Source organism: Thunnus albacares, chromosome 23 (assembly GCF_914725855.1).
Source record: "Thunnus albacares chromosome 23, fThuAlb1.1, whole genome shotgun sequence".
Taxonomy (NCBI): domain Eukaryota; kingdom Metazoa; phylum Chordata; class Actinopteri; order Scombriformes; family Scombridae; genus Thunnus; species Thunnus albacares.
The window spans coordinates 16,194,020-16,218,232 of NC_058128.1; the positions used below are offsets into that span (position 1 = coordinate 16,194,020).

The following is a 24,213-nucleotide window of genomic DNA, read 5'->3' on the forward strand; positions in this document are numbered from 1 at the left end:
TGTGCTTTTTTTTTTTTTTTTTTTTCCATTTTACAGCTTCACAGCAAACACTGTTTGCATGGAACATCGTTAAAAGGAAGAGACAGCGACAATTATTCCTTTTGCGTTCACAGTATTTTGCAATATGTTCAAAGACTATCACAAGAATATGCACCATGTAAAAAAAATGTCCTACATTTTGATCAGAAACGACTCCTTTTCCAAAAGAAGAAATATTTCAAAAAGTATAACTTGATAAACTGTTGCTTACAGAATACTGCACTACCTGCTGTGCACTCTAGCATCAAAACCGGATGTTTTGGGATGATGACATTTTTCTTCTTGCTACCACATGAGGGCGTATGGTTGATCATGCACCGGCAGAATATATGAACCAAAAGACTACAGAATCTCATAAACTGAAGCATTTTAACAAGTATCTGCCCTGCTGGCGAGACACTGCAGCTACAGTGTTATAGTACTAAGTTTGACCTCTTACTCCAGTGATGATGAGTTTTCACACTTTCATTGACCGGTTTAATTCACAAATCCTGTAGATTTGGTGATCTCCACTCCAATCATTCAGTCACTCTTTTTACTTTTAACACAAACATCAAATTAAATTCCGCAACATCAATACTGGTTTGCCAAAGACAAGGATGTGATTGGACAACACTAGAGAGAGATAAATTGGCCTTATTATTGTTATTTACGTGTAATTCTACATGTAAAATCCCTTAAAGGTGGGAGGAATGGTGTCACACTTGTACCCAGAAGGTCACAGGTTCGATTCCACAACAGGCAGTGCATCCAACAGCCCTCCCAGCACTCACACTGATTGATCAATATGAAAAGGAAAATACTCAAAATCTAAATACAAACATGGATAATACATTTAGTGATCAGCTTTACAACTTAGAGAGTAAACAAAAATTTGATGCAAGCTTGAGTGAGCGAGAAAGAGAGAGAGAGAGAGAGAGAGAGAGAGAGAGAGAGTTGGATGGGGGGGGGGGGGGGGGGGGGGGGGGGGGGGGTGTGTGGGAGGTTTTGGGGGTGGGGATACGTTAGGATGCGCGGTGTGCAGACTCATCCCGGGGGCTGGTGCACCGGGAGAGGCCACTGTCTCCCAGCCTTCCAATGCCACAACAGTCTCACTTTTGGGAGACGTGAGCGGCACGTATCTGACATCCGGAACCCCAACTGCCCCCACCCACCCTCTCTCTCTCTCTCTCTCTCCCTCTCTCTCTGTCTGTCTCTCTCTCTCGCTCTCTTTCCCACCCAGTCCTCTATCAGCCCAGGTGGCAGAGCGCACTTCGGCCGAGGGATGCAGCGTCTCATCTCCAGCACATGGACAGCGGAGCTTGGAGCTGCCGCAGCGCGCCACGGCTCCACTAGCTGAAGACGCCACCTCTCAGCGGCGGGAATAAGAGACGACACACCTGCGTTCAACTCCTGGACCTCAGACTAAAGGATTGGTTCATACATCCTCCTCTTTTTTCTTCTTTTTTTTTTCAAACCGCGAGAGCAGAACAAGTTGTGTTCAATGCGCAACCATGCTCATCATCCCGTCTCGCAGTGCGCTGCTCTCCGTCTATTACCCACAGATCTTCCTCATCCTCACCAGCGGTAGCTACCTGTAGGTTTCTTATAAATGCACTTGCTCAATTTAAACACATCGGTTTGATTTATAGGTCGCCTAACACGTGGGGCAGTTGTGGCTTAAGCGCAAATTGGCCAATTACGCACAGTGGATTTGGATAAATCGCACCTAGAAAGCAATAGCTGGTTATTGCAGGTGTTTTTACGCTTTAAAAAGTTATCTTTTTAATGTTGCTAAATGGAGTAAATGGCCATATTTTAATCTTTAACGTAGCTAGTTTGTTCTGGTGTGGCAAAGAGATTATTTTGGAAACGGAAAAAATGTAACTTGGAATACCCAGTCAGCCAAAATTTAGGAAAAATAGGTTGGAAACGCGTGTCTGGTGTCATTTAATCAATTTAGGTTTTTTTTCCACAATGGAATCACACACTAGCACGGGACAAGAGCTGCGAAGCTGTCCCCTATAATATGAACTGTTTTATCCCTTTCATTCAAATATTGTGTCATAAAGGACCGGTTATAAAGAGAGAGTGAACTGAAGCCATTATTTAATCTACATGATTTTTTACATGTTCTAAGATGTGCGTTGCTTGATGAGATAACCTGCTCTTATGGATTTACACATTACACCAGAGCCACTCTGTCATAGGAGCACCTCGTCAGACATGGGCCATAATTGGAAAGGCAGCATATGGAAAAGAGTGATATTGGACTACTTCATGCTCTGCCTATAGGCACAGGCCAATGTAATGAGCTCTTTCTTCTAGCATTAAAAGACCCTGGCCCTCACAAAGAGAATGATTGCTGCACCATACATGCCTCTCATTCATGACAAGGGCAGGTCCTGAACCCTAAAATAGCTGTGGTGGTTCATGTTTTCTGTAACACACAGAGAGAGAGAGGCAGACAGAAATGAACTGGATTTGGACCCATTTCTATAATGAGCTATTCTTCTCTTTTATGTCATTCTGGAGGTCCTGAGATTACATGTGATGTGGTCTGGCGTGAGGATGAATGTTGTAGAGTCTGCTCTTATCTTCTCATTTGGTCTTGTTTGTTTGGTTTCTTACTTTCAGTTCAACTGCCAACTATCACAAAAAGTTTAACAAAAATGTAAATGTTTATTGGAAACAATTGGACAAACCTCTTTACTTATTGCCCAACTGGTAGCAAAACCAGAGCACAGACTTCAAATCAAACTGCCATGTTTGCCATAAGCATACCAGCTTATACAATTTTTGTTTCGTCACTTCTTCTTGTGTGTTCTCACTCTTCCAGACAGAATATTATCAATGCTTCCTTGTAGGAACTGTTCTGATGGACGTTCCTCTCATTAAACTCTGTCTCTCTCTGCCTATAGTGCGCTGTCCTCCGTGGTAGCTCTGGGCGCTAACATCATCTGCAACAAGATACCAGGACTGGCCCCCCGTCAGAGAGCCCTCTGTCAGAGCCGCCCCGATGCCATCATTGTCATTGGTGAAGGCGCCCAGCTGGGCATCAATGAGTGTCAGTACCAGTTCCGCTACGGCCGGTGGAACTGCTCAGCCCTGGGAGAGAGGACAGTCTTTGGACAAGAGCTGAGAGTAGGTCAGTCTGTTTGCACCTGGCTGCCTGGCTTGTGTCACTAAAACTCACCTTTTCTAGTTTTCTTTCTAGTTTTAACTGTTTGCTTTTTTTTATCTTAGTATAGACTGTATGAAAGAGGCAAAATAGGCTGAGTGAGGATGAGAAGGGACAGAGAGGTCTGATGGGACTGTAATTGTAGTCCAGCAGAGCATACAATTGCTCAAATAGCAGGGGAATTACTTAAGGATTTTCTGAGGCAAACTATTTACAAAGTGTTAAACTTTTAACACCAGCAAATGAAAATTCTTGGACTACAAAAAGTAAATCAGATCAAAGTAAATTAGATGCAACAGTTGGTAATATGAGCCTTGAGACACAAGTGTGGACTGATGTGTGATGAGGGCGACAGGATTGTGTTGCTTTAATCTATAAACAGGCTTGTGCTAACCAAACCCAACTGAGCTCTGTGCCCTGATTTCCACAACTGTGTGAACTGTGTGTGAACGAGCATAGTTCCGATGCTGTTCAGCTCTGCGGTTTGACATCAGGCTGTTTTCTCATTCTTCTCGTATTGTCCTCAAAGCTCATGTGACTATCATCAGTGGCATGAGAGGGAGCTGTAGTGTAGCTCAATTTAGTGCCATTAAAAAAGACTTTGAGATGGGTGGCAAGACTTTTATTGAAAGCATTTTTTTTGTTCGGAATGCCAAAAGCAGCAACCACAATGAATTCTCTGCCTGCTTTAGAAGAAAAACTGTGTCCCAAAAGTTTGATTCAATCTGTAGTTGCTGATTGTGACATCACTGTTCTTGCAACACCCATTGTCATAGTCCTGCACTCATAAATGGAGTGTGAAGACTTCCTTATGAAGCAGACCGAAGGCCTATCTGGGTGTGCCATCTTCTGAAAGCATTTATATCAAACCTCTGCGATCTGTAAACACAGCAACGCACACATCTCCCTGGTTTTAGTCAACATTCTTCCCAGTTTTATTTCTCACAAAAGCCTGTTTGGTCCTAACGTGAACCTCTTATATAAATTGTATTTCAGTCTGAAATGTTTTGTTGCGGTCTTGCTGTGGCTTTGGATCCATGTTTAATCTAGCAGCTCTGGGAGCAATCACTTTCTTCTACACGGTAGACAGGCAGACAGACGTCTGGATCCCTTTCTTTCTTTTGTCAGAGGAAATGTCTCTTTTCTCTTGTGGTGTGTAAACGAGCTAGGAGAGACACTTTGGACCCAACTTTGTTCCCCATGTCCTCTTCATGTAGACAGTTTAACCAAATAAGAATGTTCTAGACGACTAAATTTTAATAGAAATGTATAAAAACTAGCTGGATTGTTCTAGCAGTGTAAAAACATGAGCATTGATTCCTAGTAAAATGAATCAGTGTTTCCCTATGCCGTCTCTCTGAGCATTTTCACTATTTTTCAAAATGGAAATGTAGTACCCCCTCTTGCGTTGCTAATATATCATCGGTAACTTCATTTGATTGACTGTACCAGGCCTTTTAACTCATTAGGCATTGAGAAAGACCAGAGAGATTCATGCTAACCACTAACTGAAGTCAGCTCCAGCAGCTGGATGGCAACAATAGGACCCTGCATGCACTGGTGTACAATCAAAACAAATCATAGTGCGAAGAGATGGCTGTTTGGCTATTGCATGCGTCTGATGCCTTGAGAAATGCTCACCATACAATATATCTGAATGGCTCGCGGATTTAGCCTGATGAGAGAAGACTTCAGAGTTTGTTATGAGTTATGGACCGGGGGAACCGCAGGCCCGATGGTTTCTCCGAGTGAGTTTGTCAGGTTGGAAGAGAGCCATTAGAATCGCCTCTACCAGAGACGCCATGCATTAATACTCTGGGCTGTTGAGAAAAACGAAGGCCCAGCATTATCCTGATTGGAGAGGGAGGATATCCCATTACACGGACCAATTGTAGTGCCAATAAATTCATTTCCCCCTCCATGCCATAAATATAAATGTGTTTATTCTGAAGTTCAGATGGTGACATACGAAAGCTTGGAAATGGGCACATCTCAGTCAAGCCTGGCCGCAGATTATTTCAACATGCAACACAGCAGTATCATTTGCCATAATAATGTGGACCGCCTAAGACAGACACAGAATGACACTTAAGCTGCATGAGAAATTCCATTGATGAAAAACATTAAGGCACAGCAATTCCACGAGTGCTGATCCAGAAAAAAAGCTCCTCTAGCCCAGTGGTTCTCAAAATGGGGCCTGGGGACCCCCAGAGGTCCTTGAGGGGTTACCAGGGGGTCCCTAGCAAAAAGGGGAATAATTTATTTTCACTATAATTCCATCCATAAGTGACACAATGACAGAATGTGTGACTATTTTGGTTATTGTTTTCATACACTTTATGTAATAAAACATCTAAAAGCAAAAGTCTTACCAGATGGGGGACCCTGGGACAAAATCTAATCAAATGTGGGTATGTGGTCTAATTTGTGATAGTTTAGGGGTCCTTGATATGAAAACATTTGAGAACCACTGCTCTAGTCAGCCAGTAGATGTCACTTGTGTTTTCCTCACTTTACTGATTATTGTTTAAATGATGACTGACTGCTGATGCAGATCAGAGATCTGAAATAAGGCAGAGAGAAAACAATCAGTGAGCTATTATGAGATTACACAGATGTTCATAATAAAGCGCATTATGCTGGTGCTACTCAAAGTGCACTTCTGATATCTAGCCCATTAACCTGCCTTTAAAATTATGTAAGACTAAAAATAGTACTATAATCTTCTGAAGTTGTAGCACTGATACTTGACATTAATAAATATTAGGAAAGTAAGATTAATTCTGTTGAAAACTCCTCATCTACTTAGTTATATCATACAACAATTGTGTGTTCCAGTGTTAATATACTCTACCAATCAATTCCTCTCCAATTCAGTGATGCAATTGAACTTTATTTATCTTTCCTTAAAGGAGTAGTCCAGCAATTAAGTATTGCACCTCAATAAGTTGGGGGACTTGAGTAATCAAAGCTGACAAGGTAGATGTTGAAATTTCCTGTGTTTTAGTCTCTAGTATGGGTCAAGCTCCAGAAATGCAAGATCCTACATTTCCCATAATGCAACTCAGTACCTCCTAAATGCCTACTTCTTTCAAACTTCATAATCCCAGCTTGTAACACAGGCTTTCTGTTAAAAATTTTAAGTTTCAAGTCCAAGTTGAAATAACCCTGATGACATCATCGGGGCTAAAACAAACTTTAATCCTCCTTCTTCTGTCATAAAAGTGTAACTTTATGATTGGTATACAATTACTGCATTTTTGAGGGAATAACTATTAGTACTGATTTTAGAATGCCTAAAAAAGTATAGGTACTTAAAAAGCTATTTAGTTGAAATAAAGAGAGTCCTTGTATCAATTTACTTTGCACCTGATGTTGAATTTATTCAGATTCTGTTCTATTCTCTTCAGGCAGCAGGGAGGCAGCCTTCACTTATGCCATCACTGCAGCTGGAGTTGCCCACGCAGTGACCACAGCTTGTAGCCAAGGCAACTTGAGCCAGTGTGGCTGTGACCGAGAGAAGCAGGGCTACCACGACCAAGAGGAGGGCTGGAAGTGGGGAGGCTGTTCTGCGGATGTAAAGTACGGCGTGGAGTTCTCGCGGCGCTTTGTGGACGCCCGTGAGATCAGGAAAAACGCGCGCCGGCTGATGAACCTGCACAACAATGAGGCAGGGCGAAAGGTAATGCAAGCAATCTGACCAAGTATAGTTTTATACATGACTTTAAATACATTTTCAGGGTTCACTGATGATTACCCCAAAAATTATGCAAACTTAGCTAATACTGCAGAAAGCAAAGTGAGTTAAAAAATCAACACCAGTTTAAACAGATGTAAGATAATGTGGGCAAAAATAAACAACTAAATTATCAGAGATTATTAATGATTTTGTCTGTTTCATGATAAGTACTTATATCAGTAACTAAAAGATTAATAAATGCACGAGCTACAGATCAGCGCTAAATTATAAATAAAGTGCAGAAATAATTAAAGTTCCTGTACATCAAGTGTCTCTGCATGTGTGAACACACTTGCGAGTGTGTGTAAGTGTGACAGAAATGCAAGACTTGGCAGATACAGCTGCCAGATGGATTAGTGCCACAGCCCTACAGTCCATTCACTGAATTACTAAGCATTAAGTCAGGATAGAGGATATTATTGCAAGTCTCACTCTCTTCCTTTCTCAGTGGCAGCGCCACAGACCACGCTTCTGCCCCGCCGCACACACTGAACCAACCAAAGTCGAGAGCAAACTCCCCAAAAATGTGATAGCCATGAAGAGAAAGACAGACAGAGTTGCTGATTTGACTGCTAGCTACAAGATGTTCTAATTATGAGCTTAGTTGCTCGGAAATCACTGTCTTATTATGAAATAAGTGCATCCACTGTTAAAATGTGGATGTAACTTTTTTTTTTTCCAAATGTCAAGCTTGATCTCTAAAAATCAGTAGAGAAGCAAACAGTCACCTGAAAATATTTGTATGGCATTATAATGTAAATCTGGCTTTAACCACAATGTAATTCTATACGTGTATGGTTGGCCAACAGCTCTGGTCAGTTTTCTCGGGCTGTCACGCCATTATGCGGTCTGAAGAAAGGTAAAGTTAATTAGAGACTACAGTCTTTGGAGTATACGTTATTTTTTCTGACATAAAGTTGGCCTACTGGTTGGTGTGCTGAAAGTTAAAGTGTCCACAGAAAGCCCAGCTTACCAAAAAAGACATCTGAGGGCCATGCGATTGTCATTCAAATTCAAGCAATGACATGTGAATTTAAAATGACCATTTATGTATTTATCAGATTACCCTTATTAACTATCATTTTTAATTCATACTGACCTAATTTCTACTCTCTATATGATCAGATCCTAGAAGAGAGGATGAAGCTGGAGTGTAAGTGTCACGGTGTGTCTGGTTCCTGCACCACAAAGACCTGCTGGATCACGCTGCCAAAATTCAGAGAGATTGGTTACCTGCTAAAGGAGCGTTACAGTGATGCAGTTCAAGTAGAGCCAGTCCGGGCCTCACGGCTCCGCCAGCCCTCCTTCCTACGTCTCAAAGAGGCTCGGGGCTACCAGAAGCCCACTGACACAGACCTGGTGTACCTGGAGCGCTCGCCCAACTACTGTGAAGAGGACACAGCCACAGGCAGCACAGGGACACGGGGCAGACTGTGCAACGGTACCTCTACCCACACAGACGGCTGTAATGTGATGTGCTGTGGCCGGGGTTTCGACACGCACCACTACACACGGGTCTGGCAGTGCAACTGCAAGTTCCACTGGTGCTGTTTTGTCAAGTGCAACACATGCAGTGAGAAATCAGAAGTTTTCACTTGCAAGTAGGGGATGAGGAGGTGGAACACTGGGGGAGGCTTTGTAAAACGGATATGGGTCGAAGGTAAGGGGATATGACAAAGTGGAATTTGAAGTGAAGGACTTGGAAGTATTTATTCAACATTTTGCACATTTTGACATCCTATTTGGAATTCTTTACAGAGAGGAGAGACAGACACGAAATGGGATATGGTTTGTAAAGTATTGGGAAGAAGAGACATGAACATTTCAGTAATATATTTTCTTGCGTGCTGGTACAAAACATGTGACATGGTGCAAACATGTTGCAAAGGACATGACGTTTGTTTTTTTTTTGTCTCCAGCAAAGCAACATTTGGAAGACAATTACCTGCGCATCTTACAAAGATGTAGCTTACAGTCTTCAAAAGATGTCACGCACAAGAGGAAAATAAAACTATTGGTGGATCTTGTTGGACTTTTGTAACATCCTAACTGGAAATGCTACAAGAGCAAAGTGCTTTCAACTGCCGTGAAAGAAGGAGAGTCGAGCTTCAGTGGCTCCCGCTGAGGGTTGAAAGATGGCAGTGGAATACGTTTAACTGTACACTCACACTGTATTCTGTTTGAACACTGAAAATAAAACAAAATTATTTATGTAAAAATATATTGCAAACCTATATAGGATGGATAGCAAGTTCAATTGCTCTTTAACATGTTTCTTCTCCTTTGTGATCTACTGATACGAGCTGGGAGTAACCAACTTTTATTCAAGTGGAATCACATTTACAGCCACTGAACAGAATATTCAGCTAAATCCTCTGTTATTTTAATTTTTATCCATTATCAGTCGTCAGTGGCATATTAAGCTATAGATTAGTTCTTTTGCACTCACATAGTCACACTTCTTCTTTTTCATGGAACATCAACATCACAGAGTTTGGGGGGTTGTGTTGTCGAGTGCCGTGCTGACATCTCTCTCATGGACATATCCCCCCCCCCCCCCCCGGGCCCACACCCTTTGTTACGCCAAGAGCCAAAGAGGCAGAAAATACTCACATACTATTTTAAGCATCCAAACTTGTCAGTTTGAACGGCACTTTCCATCCCGACCGTGTTCATTGTTTTGTTTTGTTTTTGGAGGGCTCTTGACTTCTGAGAAAAGTATGTAAGCCTCATTGGAACTCCATAGAGGTGCAATCAGGTTCAGATACATCGAACATTCCCATGAACGGCAGAGACATGGAATTCCACATGGTGGCCTCTGCTTACACAAGGTCTTCCAGCGCGGTTTAGGCCTGCCTGGGTGGATGGCATGTACCCTAACCACACAGAAGGGGGTATGAGAGGATCAAAGGCCTCAAAGCTATTTTTGGACAGCACCCTTAATGTATTCAGAAATGTTTATTTAGGCTTTATATAACTTACAAAACAATTTGAAGAGTATATTTTTATATGAGGAACGTGGCACTTTATGTCATTTATAGTTGGAAAAGAAAGTCACTATTTACAAGTGTTTTCTAATGTCATTGTATTCAGATTTGAGAGCTATAAATTATTTGGAATTTATGTCTTTGATCAAAGTTCCTAAATTGTAAATAGTCCACGTGTTTTTTTTTTTATCAAAGTAGCCCAGATTGTCCACCTCGATATGATCCTTCACAATTCAAAGTAGCCCATAAATTCTGAGTGATTCATTAAGTACATCAAGTGTTGGAAAGTACAGGAAATTTTGTGGAACCCACTGTTAAGTATTTGAGGAAATATATGGAAGTAGAAAATACAATGAAAGTGTCAGCAACCAATTAATTGTGCAGCTTTAGATTGAAGAGATTTCAGTGTTTCTACTTGTCTTGTTGCCTCTATCAGTAACTAGGAACAACTCATTGCTTTCTAAAGGCACCGTTATAACTTCAAATACAACTAATTTCGGTTTCTTTATTTGTTTTGTGGCAAAATCAAAGTCTGCATCACTTACAAACACGGACAGTTGTATTTCTTTTTTACCAATAAAATTTGAGCATCCTTTTAAAGCCTCTTGAGTTTTATGTCACATCTGGCCTTTATTGTTGTTAGTAAAATCATTACAAAAAGCTGTTTGTCACACACACAATTCTTTATTAAGCCGCATATAAACATATTTGACCCAAACAGGAAGCATATATTTTACACCCTGACAAAGTTTGTTGTTTTTTTTTTTTGCTGAAGGCGAAACCAGAAGGCACAAATACAATATAGTAGAGGCCTGTGGTATAAAACGCTGATATGGGAAACACCAGAATTCTGGCCTTGACTGATGTGGTACTAATGTGTTAGGAGGTGAACAGACGGCCGCGGCCATGCCACCTCATTCAGCCCGGCTGACTCGCACAGCCTCTTTCCTGTGGGGCTGAAAAGCATTGCAGCCAGCCAGTCGAGCGCAAGTAACAGCTGTTTTGTTAGCTGTCTGAAATCCTTGGGGACCGGAACCGCATAAGCTCCCTTCACTATGCCGGCGGATTGAGGGGAGAGTCCAGCGGATTGTTTCAATACATTTTGTCATTAAAAATCAGAGGCAGAGCAAACAGGGTGGAGCAGGGTGTGGGCAGGCCCGTAAAGCGCTGCATTGTTGAGGTGTCAGTACTGTTCAGCTTATCCAGCAACGGGAGGAGCAGGGAGGGATGTCATTCTGCAAACTAATGCTTCTGGTCTGATTCACTCACTCACTCATTCATTCATTCACTCACTCACTCACTCTTTGGACACCCACTTACAATATGCACTCATCCCTCATGTAACAGAAGATGCCCACAAACACACAGCTAGAAATAATAGAAGTTCGGTATTTAGTAAATCTCTAAGAAAGTCCATGCAGTCTGGTATAACTTAAATCTAATTTGCACAAAGCGAAGGGAAGCGGTCTAAGGTGTAAAATATGAACTCAAAGTTGTGAGTTTAAAGATGGTTAATGATCTATATTGCATGCCATTAGCCCTCTCATGCCTTATTCATCTACAGTACTGTGCAACAGGATTGAAATAGAAGATGGAGAGTAAGATGAAGATGAAATACACTACATTGTGTTGAGTATAGAACTCATTACTGTTATATCCTTAATACAAGCAGCACTGCAAAAGCAAGTAGCACATGCTGTATATTGAGCTTTGTTTTCAAATGACATGCATAGTGTGAGAGTTAGTTTTAGTGTCGTATGCTGACCTTAGATGACCTTAGGTTATGTTTTTATTAATATTATGTCTGTTAAAATAAGCAGTTATTCACTAACATTTTAAGCGTGTTTATGGGGAGAAAGTCTTCATACCTCTGGTTAAGACACCACCATTTAATTAGGTGAAGCGCAGGGGGGTTATTACATCATGTTTTGGTCATTCTCTGTTTCGTGGTTACTGCAGAAGTCACTACGGGCCTGAGATTAAACCACAACCCCTGCTGGTAACATCAGTGTCTCTGAAAAGTGAAAAGCCCGGACACTGTGGTGCTCTTTGTCTTTGGATTAAACCCCAAAGCATTAGCTTTGCCAAAAGGTACCAGCATGTCCTCGCCTCTCACAAACTCTTCATTTCCCAGACTTGGGTCAAGACAAAACAAGAGCTCTGGACATCTTGACCTCTTCTTTTATACCAGGGGGACCCTGTGGACCTTTTGTATATAAAGAATGCCTTAAGCCCCATCTAGACACGAGTGCTTGCACTGCTGAGGTAGAAAAGTAAGTTATACTATACTTCTCTGATAGAAATGTCTAATTCAGCTTACTCTAGCTTACTTACTATCAATTATTCTAGACAGGCACAAAACTTATGCGTTAGATGAATAAATCTTAAGTATTTGGTAACATTGATGAGGCTTGCAGCACATGTTAATACATGTGCTTTCTAAACAATAACTTCACATGAAAACCTGATTGCGGGTAGAGGGCCTCCTTGCTCCTGGCTGCTTCTGTAAGATTTTCATGAATCTTTCCTCACAGTTTTGAGTAGCAAGCTCCCATCTCGCTCCTCCACCAGGAAGCCCAACTCCCTGAGTGCGGAGTAGTCAGCGGGGCCACGGCGTTCCAGGTTGGCAACCAGCTCCTGATTCTGAGTGTTGTGTTCTAGGAGGTTCCTGATGGCAAAGATGGACCACTGGCTGATGACTGGAGGCGTTCATTAAGGACAGCAACATGGAATTTTACACAGTGGTTCTTTCTGGTATTTTTTGATTGTGTTTTTAGGCACTAGTTGGTGGCTGAATGAAGTAAATGTCGATGGGAAAAAAATATATAGCTACTAAAATAGAATAAAAAACAAGGATAAACTTTAGGTTATGATAAGTGTAAATGAGTTTGTCATGTCTTAATATCAATTTAGATGACTACAAAAAACACTGTCACACAAGTAGGTCCTGGTGCTATAACGATAAACATGTAACAATCAATATTTAATACTAGACATGAGCGTGAGCAGCCCTTTGTACCGCAAGATTAACAAAATCCATTTCATGAAAAAAATGCATACTTGCAAAAAATACCCCACCCTCAAAACATTCTCAGCTAACCCGTATCAACTTTCCCGCACAATTCCAGACACAATTTTTTCTTTAACAATCTCTCGGAACAGAAACAAATGCCGACACCTACATGAAAAAGATGGAAGGAGTAGGCTGGGCGTGTTTGTGTGTGTGTGTGTGTGTGTGTGTGTGTGTGTGTGTGTGTGTGTGTGTGTGTGTGTGTGTGTGTGTGTGTGTGTCTAAACCAGCAGACCTTGAAGTGGTCTGCTGGTTTAGAAGCGTCCACACAAGCTGAAGGAGTGTGGGAGCAGACTATAAAGTACACAGTTACCACTTAATTACATTGGATACACCAGCACAATCCAATTCAACAGCCCTTCAATAAATTATATCTCTGTGAAGTTTATAATGTTCATTGACAATGTGTCAAATAAATAGTGATTCAACTATGTGGTACTTTAATTTTGTGGCTGCAATTAGTGGTAGTTTCATATTGGAAGCATTACATTGAGAGGTGTTTATAATAATGTATAATAATATATGAATAATCTTCTGTCCACTTTAATATGTAAATGGTAGGCTGACAAATATTAGAGGAACCTATCACAATGCAATCCAAAGTAAAAGCACCTCTGTGGTCGAACAAATTCCTTTAACCCCTCAAACACGGTATCAAGTAAAACTGAGCATCAGAACAAGTAGACTTTATTATAGGGTAATTGGATTGGATTGCATCACAGGTGTACCTAATAAAGTGGTACTGTAACTCAGTGCTACCTAGACGTGTATGGACCAGACTTGACTTAAAAGTTTCTCAAAAAAATTAGCATTAACAACCAGCCCAAATGACTTTAAAGACATCATATTATGCCCTTCCCAGGTTTAATATTTTTATTTTTGTTGTCTATTTACCAACATTTTTTTGTGGTCAAAAAGCACCTAGTTACAGCTGTGCAAGCCATGGACGCAGCCCTCTGTCTCACTCAACCTGAAACAGGCTGTTTTGTGTCAGTTTAATGCCCCCCTCTTCTGATTGGCTGACTGTTTTCTGAGTGACACACGTCCAGGCCAACCACAGGTAAAGAACTGTAGCCTACTGTAGCTAAGTAAAACCAGGGCCCTGGTTTAAAATCACAGGTTAATTGTGATGGCCACCGCTGAGGATTAGGTTATCTAACCTTTGGAAGGCTGTGCAATGACAAATTTGCTTCCTGATATCCTACAGCCGTGCAGCATTTCCTCTGCTCCGCTCTGTGTGTGTGTGGAGGGGCTGAGCCCCGCCTCCAAAGAAACACAGAGAGCAGAGGAGAGGAGAAGAACTAATTAATGACAACAAAACACAACACTCTTAGACTGAGCTGAAATGAAACAAGTGCACACAAATTAGGTAAATAACATAAATAAACATATTTTGTTTCTTTCAGGAGGGGCGGAGGGTCCTGTAGGAGTGGCAGGACCCCTCCAAGGCAATGGTAGGGGAAACACTCAGCGTATAGTTGCAACATCACAACCTTACAGAAGTTCGAACGGTTCGTCTAATGTTCGTCTACAGTTTCTGAATACGGGCTGTGTGCATTCCTTCTTGGACTGAGCTTTTTGATACTTCCACAGTATTTATATAACACCTAGACCTGCTTTATAATCAAAACAAGAAATGGAAATCTCCATTCTACAATATGTCCCCTTTAATAATAAATGCAACCAATCAGTTGACACTATTGACCAGCTGCAGGCAAAGATGTATTGAGAGATGGTGAATAAGTCTTTGAAAATTTCACGGAAAAGTTTGAAATAGTCTGCACATACTGCAGCAATCAAAGCCTGATGCCACACTTATTTTTGGTTGCAAACCCACCAGCCCCCCTGTGCAAGCGTGCCAAATTCAATTCAAAAACTGCCAGGATAAGATACACAATGTCTGGAAAGATATCTGGGTATAAATATGACCAGCGATTTAGATCAACTTGAAAAATATGTATATAAACACAGACGTGTTTGTATTTCTAAATCATTAACTCCTGTTAGCAAAGGATACATGGGTTGTTGCTGTCTATGTTGCAGTTGTCCAAGATCAGGGGGATGCCTTCCAGTTCTCTCACCTGAGGAAAAAAGTTCAATAGGATATAAAAGAATGGACTGGTACAGATGGATTTCATTTCGCTTTTCATTAGTGTTTGGTATCATTGATCATTTTCCAATAGTATAATGGAATAGACAAACTCATGCCAGGAAAAATACTTTTCCAAACAAATGTCTTTGCCCAACAAAAGCTCATTTAACAGTGTTTAATCAGAGGTACAGTATATGCTATTGGCTTTCTGATTATATTACTCCATCTATAAAGCCATTCTGTGTTGATTGTCTTGATAAATCATCCTTGGGACAAAAGAAAACCTGACATTGCATTTATGAACTTTCAAAATGTAAGTTTTGCAACCAAAACACCTTTTTTTCGGGACTTATAATTAACAGCCACACCTAATAGCATCAAAAGGTTTTGCTTTTCAACACCAAACCCTAATGTCAATCTCTGCTATGGTCTGGAAAAAACACAAACACACAAAGATAGACTGCCCATTTTAGGCAAGAAAGCTCTCATTAAAACTATTTAACTGAATTCTTACACAGAAAGGTTACAGTAAATTGTAGCATATGGTTGTGCAGTGCAGTCTAGTCAGTAATCACCTTTTCAAAGTGAAAACAGTGGGAATTTATTTAAAGGCAACAAATATGTTATACTTGAAATGTGAAATATTTTGAGTACTTCTTTGGTGGTCAGAATTCAAGACTCAAGGGACTATGAAAAAGCTGTGCAGAAGCAGAAGGTCAACACAAAATAAACATACGCAGTCGACCTAACTGTCCCTGTCTTTTCCAGAGCCTCACGTCCATACAAAAGCAGCAGTGTGGTTGTCGGTTAGTCTACGACCGTCACAACGGGGTGATCTGCTCTGTATCATGTGTCTAATTCTATAGGCTTAATTATTGTCTTTGCTTGCCGTTGCCTTCCTCTTGCCTTTGTGGTTACCCTCCAAATATATTGGTACGAGCACCAGAACAAGACAAAGTGCTGACTTTCAGAAAATGGAAATGTCATTTAAACTGTCAAAAGAAACAAAGTCGCTGACTAGTACAGGCACCCAGGTCTGTGTTTTCCACTTTTAAAATGATTGTCTGAAGTTGCTTACATTATGTCCAAACCCATAAAGAGATGAATAACAAGCGACTGGACCCTGAATTCAGCGGCGTACATGCAGTTCAGTGCTTTGCATGCACATCTTAAATTACAATCTATCCCAAAGGTGAACAGAATGACATTTGGTTTACTGGAAGTGATCTTAGTGAAAACAGATATGGGGTGATTTCTGACCACTGACAGGCCACAGAGAGGCCAACAGAGGGTGGCCATCCCACAAGCATTCCACAAATCTGTTTCTATTAAGTAGGACCGAGTCTGTATTATGCCACAGATATAGCCCAACTTCTCCCCATCCGCTTTATTATCTATCTGTGTTTTATGTTCATAGTGACACCGATGGCGATGGAGGGAAACTGATAAAATCACTGGAGTGAGTGAGGGAGGGAATGTTTCACATTTCAGTGCAAAACCAAGTTGTTGTGCTGAAAGAACGTGTAAACTTCCGGACACAGGAACACACAGCTTGCTGCTCCATTAGACATTAAACTCATTTGCACTCAACAGTTGTCCTCACTCCTCAGGAGATCATGTGGTTTGACACCACAGAGTCCGCCTCTTTCTTGAGCTGTAAAATGCGAATGGTGGCTGCCACTACAGTCAAAGAAAACTGGGGCCAACTAGACCTCTCACTCTCTTCTTGACCTGATATTGTGTTAGACTGAGCAACGGTGCCCCAGATCCCATTAGAGGAAGATCCCAGCAGATTAGGAAAATACAAAAAAGAAACAAAAATCTAATTCATAAAGATAAGCAAGCGACAATAATCTCATTTTAGGGATTTTATGCATTTTGCTTTTCTATTCCATGCTTTTTCCAAACCTTAATTTCCTGACAGACTTATTGCATGGCTGAAACCACATTATTGTTATTATGGACTCATCTGTCACTTATTAGTATGATTAATCATTAAATCATTTAGTCTAAAAAATGTCAAAAAATACTGAAAAATGTCCATCACAAGTTCCCAGAGTCCCAAGGCAATGTCTTAACTTCTTGTACCCAAATATATTCCATTTACAATAAGAAACATGTACAAAAAAGAAGCAAATCCATACATTTTGAGAAGCACTAAGCAGCAAATATCTAACAATTTTCCTTGAAAAAAAAGACATTACCAATTAAATGATCATCAAAATTGTTGACAATTCTTTAGAGCTGCAACAATTAGTCGAATAATCAATTAGTTCCTGACTATTAAATAATCAATTAACTATTTTGAGTCATTTTTTAAGGAAAAAAAAGTCCAAATTCTCTGATTCCAGCTTCTCAAATGTGAATATTTTCTGGTTTCTTTAGTCCTCTATGACAGTAAACTGAACATCTTTAAGTTGTGGACTGTTGGTTGGGACAAAACAAGACATGTGAGGATGTCAGATTGGGCTCTGCCAAACAGTAATGTTCATTTTCTGACACTTTATAGACTAAACAACTAATCGATTATAATCGATCGAAATTATCAATAGGTTACTCAACAATGAAAATAATTGTTAGTTGCAGCCCTACAATTCTTTTTCTGTTGATCGGCTAATCATTCAACTGACTAAAGGTTTCTGCCCCATACAATATTTTCTTGGTTGTGATATATCAACAACAGCAACAGCAGCAGGGTGTAGTACTGGAGAACTGGAAATTATGCTCCCCAACAACCACAGTACAACATATGAAATAACAAGAGGGTTTTAAAGCTTCAAAAAAGGTGATTTCATGGATGTTTGTAGACCAAAGAACAATCAAATCAAGTAAAAGCAGATTTTTGTATTTCATAACCTGTACAGGAAACCCACCTTAAATATATTTTAACTAGTGTCAAAATATCCATTCACTCTTATCTACATTTGATCTACCTTCTGCATGATTAGTTAGGTTTTCAGTGTATTTTAAGGATGGTAATTGAATTACACAAGTCATCCATCTGTTTATTGATCTGATCTTTCATCCATTCATCACTCCAATCTAATTCAAACCTTGTTCTGGTTGTTGGTATTCCTGTAACAGAGGTTTCCTATCAGCCTGATGAGGTGAGCCTTGAAGCTGATGACCGGGGAATCAGAGGGAGAGTCTCCATCTCCACTGAAAGAGGAGAAGTTCTGAGCAGCACTGAAAATATTCTTACTGGCCTTCCCTATGGCATGCACCTGCTCCAGGAGCTCTGCAGGGAAAATGCAAAGGGTGGAAAGAGAGAAAGAGACATTTTATTTACCCCAAGCTCAAGATCAACCCATTAAAGAAAACTCTTCAGATGGTGATGGAATTGAGGTCATTAAGGTCTAGTTACATTTACTTCAGAAATGTTGTATGAGTACCACATTTAATGTTTTGTTTCTCTGCTTTGTGCTTTATTTCCTGTGCAGGCTTTTTGTGCTTGTTTTTCTGTGGGTGATTTGATGAGGATCTCAATCAAATGTCAATGGTGTGCAGATGACATATTTATCATGAGGTCAGACAGGTTGTGTGAGTGTGTGTTTTAATTTACCAACAGTAGCCACTAGAAGGTCTGGATGGTTCTGTAGGAACATGAGCTGGCTGTTATCTGAGGTCATCTCACATAGCACCTCCAGCAGACTAATCACTGTCATTGCCTCCTGCAGGACAGAGGATTGCAACCAACAGGTGGCAGTCACATGGAGAAAGGATGTGTGAGATAAAGTTAAATGTCCATGACATGCTCTTCTATGTCCACTCGCTATTCGAAAATAATTATAAAATCAAAATCCTCAACAGTTTCACACAGGTTAAATCACAGTCCTCGTGTCTGTAACAGTTTATGTGGGAGGTTTGAGGACAGTGGTAGATACATCTGTCAGGTTTAATATCTGTACCTCAATACTGGAATCAGAGCCAGTGCTAAGTGTCAGCACAGCTCCACAACCTTTCTGGAAGGTAGAGGCCACGAAACGAGCCACGCTGGAAGGGATGCCGCAATCCTCCGAGCCTCCCTCTCTCAGTTGGGCAAAGAGCAGCTCTAGCAGAGTAACTCTGAAAAACACACACACATCTGTACAACACAACTATGGTACCGTCTACAATTAGATGTCCACATTCTCTATCTCTACTTGACAGTATTCCCTTATATGTAGTATTAGTTTTTCTGGATACATCAATGGTTATTCTGCAATATCTGAATCAGAATAACTAAAAATCTATGGTGTGTATTCAGAAAAGTCTTTAGTCAGAGGTTTAGGTTTAATGTATTTTTTGTCAGCAGATGAGTTTCTGTGTATACTGACTCTTATTATTTATTCTTGTGGATTTGTCCATCCATATAATAAAAGTGAAGTACCTTTCATTGGGAGACATCCCAGAGTACATGTTTTCCACCAGAGCTGAAGACTTGAGGAAATGCTGAGTTGCAATAATAACCCTGTCAAATTAATAAACGTCAAATGAAAACTTTACCAACAAGTAGTACCAAGTAGTATTGAAATGATACATACACAGCTATAAACTAACAATTACATAACACACACCAACGCAGACACACACACACTTACGTCCAGTCCAGGTCTGGTTGGGTCCTACAGAGCTCCATCACCTTCAGTGCCAGCTGGATGTTCTGCGGCTCAGACAGTTCTTCCACCTTGGCATCATCCAGACACGTGTGGAGTACCATAGAGGTGTAGTTCACCACCTTCTCATCATCGACACTGAGCAGCTGCCTGTTCACACATGTTTGAGTTGACTCAATGTGAGGACACATGTTTGTGATAAATAAAAATAAATAAATAAAAGCACAGTACTGATAAAGAGTGTGCATTATTGTGTAAACTAAAGGGCTAAATCTGTTGTTCTTCAAACTATGAACCACCAGGATACCATCAGACACAGAGAGTGAATCATAATGATTTTACAAATTGTGTTTCTGATGTAACTGTGTAAACATTTCTAATAGTGTTGTTTTCTGAGTTACAAGCATGTTTGCTACTGTGACACACACAACTTACAGGAGCAGATCCGGGAAGCTCAGCTGCCAAATGTCATCTTTACACATTTGGTTTCCCACTGCCAAGTTACCGAGGAACTGGATCCCACAACGAAGAGCTGGATCACAGAGGATCATTTAAGAAAAACAGGTTAGTATACAAAGTTCACTATAAAGAGCAACTCATTTTATTAGAGATCAATTACCTAATTTAGGACATTACGTTTTGACTTACGTTCAAATATGCCATCTCTGCCCTCCAAATTTATGGTTTGAAAGAAGGTCAGGAGTTTAACAGAAACATCAATAAAACCAAGCTCCCTAAAGAAAGAAGAAAAAACAGAATTATGTTAGCTGGTTCTTTGCATGATTTCTTTGCGTATTTCTAGTTTATTTTTTACAACTACATGAACACCTCCAATATAATGCAAAGCACTACAATAGCCTTATCTAATAAATCATTTTGCAGTGTACAATGATATTCAGTATGTGTTGTGACTATGTCAAACATGTGAGGCAGAGAAAACATTTCAAAAAGCTTTTATATTAAATAAACTGATCAATTCATGGAGGCAAATTTTTTGGCTTTCCCCCTGTCTCTCACAAACACTACACTGGTGAGTGTCATCAATCGTGCTTGTGACTGTCATTACCTGAGCAGGCACTGGTTGCGTGTGCTTTGCACACAGGAGTTCCTCTGAGCCCTGAAGCACTCGGCAGTCAGCTGCAGCTGCAAGGCGACAGACTGCAGGTCCTGATCATCTATGCTAGCAGCTTGCAGCTCATTACACAGCCGGGACAAGACTTGCAGAAGACTGGAGAAAGCCTGCTCTTCGACGACATCTCTGAAAACAGAATGGTAAATGGTAAATGGCAGCATTTATATAGTGCTTTTATCCAAAGCACTTCACAGTTTTTACCACTCGTTCACAAACACACTCACACGCTGATGGCAGCAAGCTACCATACAAGGCACTTTGGGGTTTATCGTCTTGCTCAAGGACACTTCGACATGCTGACAGGAGGATGTGATTAGTGGACGACCCACCCTACTCTCTCCAAATTGTGAAGCAATCAGGGGAAAAAAGTGAACTTACATTTCATTCCACATATTCACAGCAGACAAACAGGTGTAACCAACAGCACTATTAATTGCTGCACTGCATTGCAGTAAATGCTGTTAGAAGCCACCATTAATCTTATTAGTTCGTCTGCCTGTGCTTTTAATATGGCAAATCAAAATGTCTACTGTGAAAGGTCTATTAATATGATGTTTTTTAGGAACTATAAGGGAAAAAAGAGAGCAAAATGACATGTTAAGTACCAGATGGATATTTGACAGGGTGGGGTAAAAGTAGGTGGTGCCCATGAAGCAAACGCAGCCAAAAACAATATATGAAGAAGCCTATCTTGCTCTCAAGTTCACAGTCAGTAAAGCAGGAGTCTTGTGTCTTTTGTGTTTAAAAAAAATATGGCAACAAGGACAAAGTTTAAGTTGCATTTTTCATTTGCACATCAGAAACTCATGAGCATTGAGAGAAACGAGTGGTTTATTATTCTTAATAGTGTTATTTCAATCAAATTAAACTTGTTTGAGAACTAAAGCTTTAGTGTAGCCTCTACAGAATGCCATTGTTGGCAACACAATGTTACACGGACAGATTGTTAATACATCAATAATACATTATTATTGCACCTCTCTGGTGTTTATTCTTAACGGACGTCTTCAAACAGTTATCAGTGTTGCTTCAGAAATCTCCCTCGGTTAACAACAACAATAAAAACGTATTGGCTCGGGAAAGTAGACATATTTAAGTAATACTACAATTAGATGGATGAGTAAACGTCTAAAATCGCCGTTTATTAACACAAATAGAAAATAAACCGTCCTGAATGATGCTGCACTTTAAAATTGACAGTCAGGCTAGCTTAGCCGGTAAGCTAACACCCTCGGTTTCCAATTAAAAAGCCAGCAAATGGCGTCGTCCTCACCTGTATTCCTTTTCCCTTAACGCTGCCGTGCATGTTTTTAAAACCTGTAGGTGTTCAGGACGGTATTTTTCATTCAAAATACCAGCAATAGACGTAGAAATGTCCACGTTGTTGTTGGTTGTAGCTGCCATGTTTGCCTGCTTCTTCCGTGTGTGCGGGACATCCGGGTAGATTCCTGAAACTCTATTGGTTCAATCCAGGGTGAAGGTGGAGTCAGAGCACGTGCTGCTGTTTTCAAGCAAGTCATAGTGCAGCTTGTTGTCATCTACAGGAGGAGTCAGTGTAACATAAGATGTGTTTGTATCAATAATACAGGGAGAGACACACATTACAGAGAGGACTCAGTACAGATTGGGAAAAATGTGCATCAAAGTTGTGTGCAAAATTTTATACATTGCATGTACTTTTTATACTGTGAACATTTGCACATTCTCAGTCAATATCAGTTAATTTTTTAAACTCAACAGTTCTCTTCACATACAATAGATTTTTTACTTATTCTTTATAGTAAAATTCAATCTATATTTTTATATCACCTGTCTTTTATAGTCGCATTTTTCTTACTTTGTTTAGATACTTGTCTTGTTTTTCTCCCACATTCTGTTTTTTATTTGTTTGTTTGTTTGTTTTTTTTGATTCTGATGTATTTTTGTTTCCAGGAGTTCTAGCTGTTTATTTGGTTACTTGAAAGAAACTAGCCTGATAAATAGTATGTAGTATTGAAGAAGATTGCTTGCTGTCTCCAGGCCTTTGTAGGTAACTATGCATTAATTAAACAGTATAATCAATAAACCAATTAAGCTATATTGCACATATTGTAAATACTTTTGTGTGCATGTTTATATAGTATTTGGACAATTTTATAGTTTTATTCTGTTCTAAACTAAAATATTTGCATATTTGTTAATACATTTTCTGTATGTATAGTGTGGAGGGGGATACAACTGCTTTTCACTGGCAAACCTGTATTGTATAATGACAATAAAGATGAACCTTGATCCTTACTGGTTGTTTTTTCAATTATATAAGTGAAGTTTTGAATTAATGTGTATTTGTGTGTAATGACCTATTCGTGTGACTGAGGTGTCTTGCTGTCATACTATATATATGCAATTTGCTCTCAGGTTTCTCTTGTAAAACTGACCTTGATCTCAGTGAGACTTCCTAAATCAATTAAGCTTAACAAAGCAACTATACTGAATTACTGTCCAGTGTGACAGACAACCTCAGTGTTAACCTAAACTGTATTGTCCCCAAAAAGGATTTGTCTTGCAGCAAGGTGAAACATACACACACTTTAACATAAGATACATAAAACAATACATATTGTTGATATGTAAATATATGCTAAAACCTACTACATGGCCTCAAATGAAATACAATGTTGACAGCATAAAACCTGGGATACATCCAACCATTGTCACCCAATCCAGTCATCAGTGGTTACAACATTATCACCATCAACACATTGTTACTGCATATGACTCATAGTGAGCATTTAATTTGAGCACGGGATGACTGATTGATGCAATTTGGATAGTTATCTTTTGAGAATGATCTTTACTATTTCACAAGACTGTACGTGTTGTGAAATGCTTTGTAATAAACATTTTTTTTATACTTAGTATAATTTAAGTTGACTTCACTTTGCTTGTAGGCTACTATAGCTTCTACTATGAGATGAAGTATTTTATGATATTTTTGTGGCAAATGGGCAGCTGCAATCACGGATATGTAACTATACTTGGACATACCCCACAATATTACACCCAATAATTTCTGAAACAGAAGTTCTGTATAGGCTGTAAGCTACAGCTGCACTCACATCTGAAATCCATTTACCTAAAGCAATGTTTAAAAGGTCTACAGATCAATTCAATCAGCCTTGACAAGCTGCAACAACACAGCCACAGGACAAGCATTTGGGATTTCCACGGAGAGTGGCGAATTTTAGATTACGGGATTTTCCTCTCTATGGTTGTCGCCTGTGTTTTCACTGGCCAGGCTGAGTACAGCAGTGGTGAAAAGGCAGATCGATGTGGAAGAGAGTTGATTATGCATGGTAAGAAGTGTCCACCTCAAGCAATTTCTCAGCTTTAAAATGAGGTATTTAAAGAACCAAACAT

The 24,213-nt window shown here is 40.1% G+C and overlaps 2 protein-coding genes across 2 annotated transcripts; one reads left to right on the forward strand and one right to left on the reverse strand.

Annotated features, from left to right (window-relative positions):
• Positions 1-1,230: 1,230 nt before the first annotated feature.
• On the forward strand, positions 1,231-10,709 carry wnt7ba (wingless-type MMTV integration site family, member 7Ba). The gene is made up of 4 exons (XM_044343321.1): positions 1,231-1,615; positions 2,940-3,166; positions 6,610-6,881; positions 8,064-10,709. The coding sequence occupies exons 1-4, from the start codon at positions 1,533-1,535 to the stop codon at positions 8,541-8,543; spliced, it is 1,062 nt and encodes a 353-aa protein (XP_044199256.1). The 5' UTR covers positions 1,231-1,532; the 3' UTR covers positions 8,544-10,709.
• Positions 10,588-22,270, reverse strand: atxn10 (ataxin 10). The gene is made up of 11 exons (XM_044343320.1): positions 22,088-22,270; positions 20,749-20,940; positions 20,331-20,416; positions 20,118-20,214; positions 19,668-19,832; positions 19,457-19,537; positions 18,996-19,152; positions 18,650-18,758; positions 18,141-18,325; positions 15,013-15,076; positions 10,588-12,624 (listed from the first exon to the last, which is right to left on the reverse strand). The coding sequence occupies exons 1-11, from the start codon at positions 22,216-22,218 to the stop codon at positions 12,440-12,442; spliced, it is 1,452 nt and encodes a 483-aa protein (XP_044199255.1). The 5' UTR covers positions 22,219-22,270; the 3' UTR covers positions 10,588-12,439.
• Between the last annotated feature and the right edge of the window lie 1,943 nt (positions 22,271-24,213).